Raw genomic sequence first — 7,297 nt, forward strand, 5'->3', positions numbered from 1 at the left:
CCTACACTGTTCCTCAGAGCTATTTTAATCTTTAAATCATTCCCAAGAAGATTTTATTGACTTATTTATTGTATTTTGTTCATTTTTTCCCCAGTCTCCTACACTCATATTCATATGCAAGTTAAATCTGCTCTCTACGCGGTCTACCTGTGATACACCAGAGAAGTGGTGTTTGTGTTGTACACACATACATTCCAATATGCAAACGTTTGCTTTAATCGTCAATTCTCTAATCGCACATTCTCCATAACCCTCTGATTGGTCTTTGTGGAAGAAACAACGCTGTATTTCTTTTTCACTTCAGACTGGCAATACCCAATCACCTAAAGCCTAGAGCCTAGGCCTTCCATGCAGAAAGACATCACAGCCCCGGGGCTGCCCACCCGTTGAATGAATTAGCACACGTGAAGGGACTGCAGAGGTGAGAACTGAACATGCACAGCTGGGTGTCTGAGACACCACTTCTGTAGCATTTATACTGTCAATGGTGAACCCCGTCATTCCACATAAACAATTATTGCCGTGTTGTGCAAGGAAATACAGTGCAAGCCTTTTTTTACTGCAACTTTAATCTCCATGTATAATTTCTAGCAATAAACAGCCTATTTTATAGTACCATCTGGGTCTGCTGCCCACATTGAAAATCCAACTGCTTGGTTACATTATGCAGCGAGTGCTCCACTTTATACTGCAGTAAATTTCCATTTCAGAGTCAGGGAGATTTTGGGTCACTGACAGCTCTACATTCCTCATCTTGCTTTTTCAGGATACATTTAGGAGTAACTGAACTTGATTAAAAAACGACAGCAATACCTTACATACATGTAAGGCCTTTCAGAGAGTTTCAACAGCACTTTTGAAAAGAGTAATTTATAGTCTCAATTTAAAGCCTGTCAGGGAAAAACAAATGGCATGCAACCATGATCTGGGATTATGATTATTGCATGGATTAATGAGTCAGGATGTCTTGGGTTCTAGCTCCTCCACCACGTCCGAGTCTGCGGCCTTGGCCACATTACTTTACATTTCCACCCAGTTTTACTCACCAGTTAGATATGAATAATTACAAAGTATGTAAAGACAACCGGGAGTCTGTTAAGATCGAAAGCTTTCTCCTTGTTTTCCCTTTTCAGATAAGCATCTACAGATTACACTATTTTGCTGGCATTACTCTAGTCAGCCTTGGACATTTAACATGTTTAAATATTATTAATGAGACAGTGAGAGAAGCAGGAAGAGCCTTCCAAGAGTTCTCATCACAGATCTCTGCTCCAGTGTCACACAGTTGCACTCAAAGGATTAAAAACAGGAATAACAAACACTCCCATACACGACCTCTGACAGTTTCTTCAGTTACACTGCTGCAGTGTTATGACCCCCATTCCTCCCTAAACCCCGCACCTTCCTAGGCCTCCTCCCACCAATCCTTAAGCTTCTTGTACTCTTCTTTCCAGAGCATTTCATTAGGTCTCCAGCCCTAAACAACTTCAGAAACATCTTTCCTCCACTCCCCCACGCTTCGTTTCACAAGCTGCTCGCCATCTTCTCTGAACTCAAATCTCACATTATCTGGGGATCTCAGCACACAGGGAGGCGATAAAGTACAGCACATTTTGGCAGAAGACAGAAACTACGTTCAATCAAACATCAGGAAACAAATGGCACCTCAAAGCCAGATGTAAAAGGAAGGAAACCCCAGTTAAACTGCAGAGGGAATAGGGATCTATTAGAGGGCTCTGGAGGAAGCAACTTGAGCCTGAAGAGGATGTTGAAAACGAAATCTGAATCGGGTAGGGTCAGAATAGTCATTACTATAACATTAATTAGCAGCAGATAAAATCCTTCAATGATGTATGCTTGCCCTACCCTCCTGGGGGTGCAGAGCAACCTGTCATAGCAGGCTCTGCTTTGAGCAGGGGTGCTGGACTAGGAGATCTCCCAGGGTGCCCTCCAGCTTCGACCACTCTGAGTAGCTCTTCAATGAAAACACTATCGATAAAAGAAAATCAGTGTCTCGTTCAGTGTCCAACCATGCTGGTAAGAATACAGGGGGATCCATACCGGTGGATCTAATGGGGCACATCTCCGGAGCGGTGGCTGCACCAGAGGACCAGCATCGGCCGCTGTCACAGCAACACTGCATCTTGGACAAAGGCTGGGGGAGCTGACCGCCGCAGCGCCCGTTGGTCAGGGAAGAGAAGCAGTATCCAGGACGCACGTCTACCGAGAGAAAGAGAGGGATATGTAATCATCGGTCCAGAGAGGAATGTGGCTTTCACAAAAGGGAAAGGCCCTGTTTTCCTTGCTTGATTACATTATAGATGACACAAAACTTGGAACGTCACAACAACCAGAAAACAAAAAGGCAGAAAACCAGAAAAATCTACATAATATTCGGGCTGCTTTGGATTCAGGTGTAACATCTCCTGTGAAAAAACCGAAGTGAAACATGGAACAGCAATGAATTAAAGGAGGCAGAAATAGAACAGAAAGGTGTGTTCCACACATAATAAAATATGCTGCTATGCTGCCAAAGAAAAATTGCAGCGCCATCTCTATTAAAGACAGTGCCAGTTCAACCCTGTTTAAGCTTTGATTTGAAAGCCACTGATGTGCAGCAATGAACTCACATCACTGCAGCTCCCAAAGCATTAACTCACTTTTCATTAGTCATGGTTTCCCCAGCTGAAGCATGTACTGGTTTGACAAAACATAGGCTTGCAGGCAAGAAAGAGCAACGCAGCTTCAACTGGTGCCATCACATTCCTTGTGGAGATGTCTGAAAACGGTAAGCACGTGCTGTACAAAGGACGTCCTGTACCCAGATCTCATACACTCAGCTCTAACAACATTGCACAGATAGCCCTCAGCTTAGAGAAGGGAGAGAAAAATGTGGATGGGAGCATCAAAAAAAGCAATAACAAAAAAAAATACTGCGATACAATGTGAAACGCTGAGCAGTCGTTTCACAGTATGTCACAGGATGTCAAACTCAGTATAAGCTGTGGTGTAATTTGATGCTGCATGATAAACCAGTCCAAGTTTGTTTCTAAAACAGACCAACATTTGCTGTCGACATGTAGAGGAAAGCTGCAGATACAACCTTACAACAGCAGACACCATTCCCTAAAGACACAGCCTCTCAGCTATCCAGGGCATGCTGGATTCATGCTTGGTGTCAGTGCCTTCCAGAGTTTACTGGCTGTTCCAGTGGATGTAAAAAAAAGCAGGGAAGTTTCTTCTTGTTTTGAGGAAGTTGATATACAGTGATATGTTGGGAGGGTCTGTCATGGTTTTGCCTGTTATCAGCTGGACCCCAGAACACGGATATTACTGGCAGTACAGCTGAAAGAGTCAGTTGGCCTTCGCTTCCAAAATTTAGAGAGTTCACTTGTATTATCATATCATGGAAATTCAAAATAGAGGGGAAAAACCCCTCTGGTCAGTTCTATTATTGGTGCTCCATTTTCTCCTGGTACCCAACTAAACTGCCCTCATCTACCATTTAAAAAAAACCAAATAAAGCTCTGACGCAAACTGCTCCCCACTGCCTTTTGGTCTTCCTATGGAGTGGAGAGATATTCAGATGCTCGGTGTGATGGTGGGGTGGGTGGTAGGGAAGGAAGTTATCTAACAGACCGTATCGTCATCCTCTGTAACTCATCCTTCGCAGTTCTGTGAAACATTCAAACGCAGTCACGGGCAGCAGTGGAACAAGGATGCGCACAGGATCTGTGCAAGCACACAATGTGCTGTAAAAAGGTAAACACACAGCAAACATCCTTGTCTACCTACAGATGTGAGAGCTTATCTAAGGCACAGAATTCTCAGAAGAGACAGTAAGTTTGTGAGAACAATGCCAAATCTTCCCCAATTCCTCATCAGAACTGAGTCTTGTTTTCCATTTTCTATTTCAAACGGTAAAACTCACAAATGAGGGCGAGAACAGCAGGAAACGACTGTTCTGCTGCTTCAGAAACACAAAATCATGTTCAGATTTTAATATTTTTCGCTAAAAAATACAGTATTTTGAAAAGGCAAAAAATCACCATGAAAATAACTTTCAAGAAAAATGTTCCTCCTTAAAAAATATTTTTTAAAAAAAGAAAAAGCCATCTAAAGGTAACACCGACCAAACAAACTTATGCTAGGTGTGAGCACAGGCTAGCAGCTTTCCTCATAGCAGTCCTCACGTACTTGGGTTAGGGTGTCCCACTTTTGTTTCTGCTCTTTGGCTGTAGGAGATCCTAACTTTGCTTTGCCTATTCTGATTTTTAAGGTTTGTTATAATGCCACTCCTGGTTCTTCCTTTGGACGCTTGGCTCCACTGCTGCCCAGTTTGAGTCCCATACGGGATACATCTTCAGGAGCACTTCCTCATCTCTACAAGAACAGACACGTTCAGCTAACACTTCTCACTGAAAGCAGGCGTGTTGTAATTAAATCAAGACTGCATGTTTTGCCCAGCTCTAACGCAGATCCGGGCTCTGTTGCTGTTAATATGGCAAGTATGCAGTCTGCGTAATAGACATGAATTCAATATATCTGCAGATAATTAATAGTGCTTCCTATTTAGCACGTTTTGCCTTGGACACAAAGCCAAAATTTTAATGGTGGCTCATAGTCTGGCATAACATAGACTTAACACAGACTGTCACCATTTACATACCCAATTCTTTAGCGGAACTATTTCAGTCTATAACTACAGTGGGCAAAAAAGGCTGGAACACTTCAGGAACACAACACGGGTGTGAATGTTGGGCAGTCCTGACTGAGCAATGACCATAAAGAGTAAAAACCAAATGGAAGTTGCGCATCTCTACAATTTTTTTGTTACAGAAAGGTGAATCTCCTTCATAAATATGAAGTACAAGCAGCAATCAATGATTTGATAATCCACAGTCATTTAGGAGCTACTCATCTGAAGCAATGAAAGCAACTCCCCCTGGCATTTTAAGTGCACAGTGTGCACACAATCTACAGAAATGCTGTTCTTGGTCATGGAAGAAGTACAGTTCATTTCTCACAACCTGCAGGATTAGAATGGCACCATTCAAAATTAATTATAACCCAATCTACTTCCAGATCTCTTGGGGAAGTTAATATCAGTGGGTACTTTCATCTGTGAAGTTCTTTTTCCCAATTTTTTCCCAAATCATTTTCTAACAAAGGCACTAAACACAAGGTGCTCTCCTGAACTCCAATGCTGGCACTGTGTATAATAAACAAGTCAAAACTGAGGAAATAAACCTTTCATCTGATTCTTAAATGACAATAATTGCTCAAAATTCAGCATTGGCAGTGAAAAAACTTAATTACTGCATAAAAATAATAAGGAAAAAAAAATTAATTGAATACTTGACCTGCCTCAGAGCAGGCTGTACGCTTCCCAGAAGCAGTAAGTGCTAACCCTACTCTTTCATGGCTTTGGCACCACAGCAGCAGTCTCATTTAATTCACGCAGTCTTTTGGTTCCTGGTCTGGCCTTTGGAAGCCACGTTCTGTTCTGCCACAGTGAAAGCCTGAAAGAACAGCACTGCCAAGTCACCAGCATCATGAAAGCAGATACAAATGTCCCACACTCAGCTTATCACACTACTTTCTTTAATTAAAAATACCTGTATGAGGGTCATAACACTTGGAATGAGGGAAAAAAACCTGGTTTGGATTATTAGCTTCTTTCTGAAGTATATCTGCTTTTCTAAATGACTGCTGAATATAACATGGACTAAATCAAAGACAAACATGAGAGCAAGAATATCGACGAGATCTGTCAAACAAGTCTTGCCCATTTTAAGGCAACAAATATGGCACAACAGGAAAACTGTAAAAAGAAAAATTAAAGAGGTCACTACAAAGAGGGAAGAGGAAACACATGCTGCAAATGGAAACCTCATTTCAGAATACATGAACAGGTACATCATAGACCTCTATATAAAAGAATTTCAAGATCACAAGCTGACATACACCTCTGATACACCATTACCCATTTCAGACATTCATGAATGTTCATGACATCTACTGTCCTACAATTTACAGGACTCTACTCACCTATGCACTTTAAGCCATCAGGAGCTGTGTAAAACCCCGGAGGACACTTGCAGAAGTAACTGCTAACGGTGTTTGAACACTCTCCTCCGTCACAGATTCCAGGAATGGTGCTGCACTCATCAATATCTTCAAGGCAAAAAGAGAAGCAGGGGCACATTAGCTAAAGTAGTTCTGGCACAAGAATAGGTGTTTTATAATTATGATTAATGACCAAATTCAGTGTGGTCTGAGATCCCTCCTAACTTATGTACTAAGGACATAATCAGCAGTTTTGAATTGGGATCTTTTGTTAGGTATCTGATAAACACAAGTGAAAAAGAACCCAAGAAAACATTATAGCTGTAAATTGCAAAAAGCCAGAGAGTTTGTTTTACTGCTTGATAATGATGGATGAAAATCCTGAAGCGCAGAGGGGATTTACTACCTGTAAGTAAACCATAACCCCTCCAGCTTGAATTCTGCACACTAGAATTAAGAAAATTATCATGGGACCTGTAATGACCACAGCGATCAGGAGCGAAACCGCTGTGTCTCAACGGTATCTCCAGCAGCGCAGCCTCTCCTGGCACCGTCCTGAGGCAATGGTTCAATACTGGCTCAAAGGGAAGTGCAGCACCTACTGAATTGTTCGTCCTTCCTGCTGCACTTGAGTTTTTCTGGGAAATCCCCCACATAAAAGCACTGAGCACTGCCTAGCTAATGCACTCTGACAGGATTAGAGCTCCAAGCAGGATGACCGCAGGCAACAAAAATTACCTGTCCTGGATTTCTCCACCCAGTGAATGTTCTGACGTTTCAACAGATTTCTAGACAAAAACTGAAATACCTACTGCAGAAGTCAGGTAATGTCTGTAATTCCCTTTAGATTTTGTCAGTGATTAAGAAAGCCCATCTTGTGATTTCTGTCACTAATGAATCTCAATCCATACACTAAATCATCATAGATCCAATGCAGGAAATTTTCAAAGTCTGCAGAAAAAAAAACCCCCTAACAAATAGCTTCTTGTACCTGATCATAAAAATTTTCAAAGTCTGCAGAAAAAAAAACAAACCCTAACAAATAGCTTCTTGTACCTGATCATAGCTGCAGATATGAACAGAGGGAACTTGAAGGGTTCCTCCCACAGGCAGGAGTTCATGTTACCTACAGTCATGTCAGTACCAACCTATGCCAGCCCCAATTGTTCCTTCACCACCACCAGTAGCCCACCTGTGCTGTAGTTACTCTTTTCCCTGGTTTCCAGTG

General features: G+C 42.0%; 1 protein-coding gene across 1 annotated transcript in view; it reads right to left on the minus strand.

Moving 5' to 3' along the window:
* LOC104545962 (fibrillin-1-like) overlaps nucleotides 1-7,297 on the minus strand; it is a gene marked incomplete at its 3' end in the record, with an annotated part of 102,873 nt that overhangs the window by 49,042 nt on the left and 46,534 nt on the right. Inside the window, exons 7-8 of the mRNA XM_010191232.1 lie at nucleotides 6,052-6,177; nucleotides 2,062-2,220 (exon numbers count right to left, since the gene is read on the minus strand). Coding sequence (XP_010189534.1) covers nucleotides 2,062-2,220; nucleotides 6,052-6,177 — 285 coding nt within the window. The remainder of the gene's footprint in view (nucleotides 1-2,061; nucleotides 2,221-6,051; nucleotides 6,178-7,297) is intronic.

Source organism: Mesitornis unicolor, unplaced genomic scaffold (assembly GCF_000695765.1).
Source record: "Mesitornis unicolor isolate BGI_N332 unplaced genomic scaffold, ASM69576v1 scaffold2189, whole genome shotgun sequence".
In the NCBI taxonomy this organism is placed as follows: domain Eukaryota; kingdom Metazoa; phylum Chordata; class Aves; order Mesitornithiformes; family Mesitornithidae; genus Mesitornis; species Mesitornis unicolor.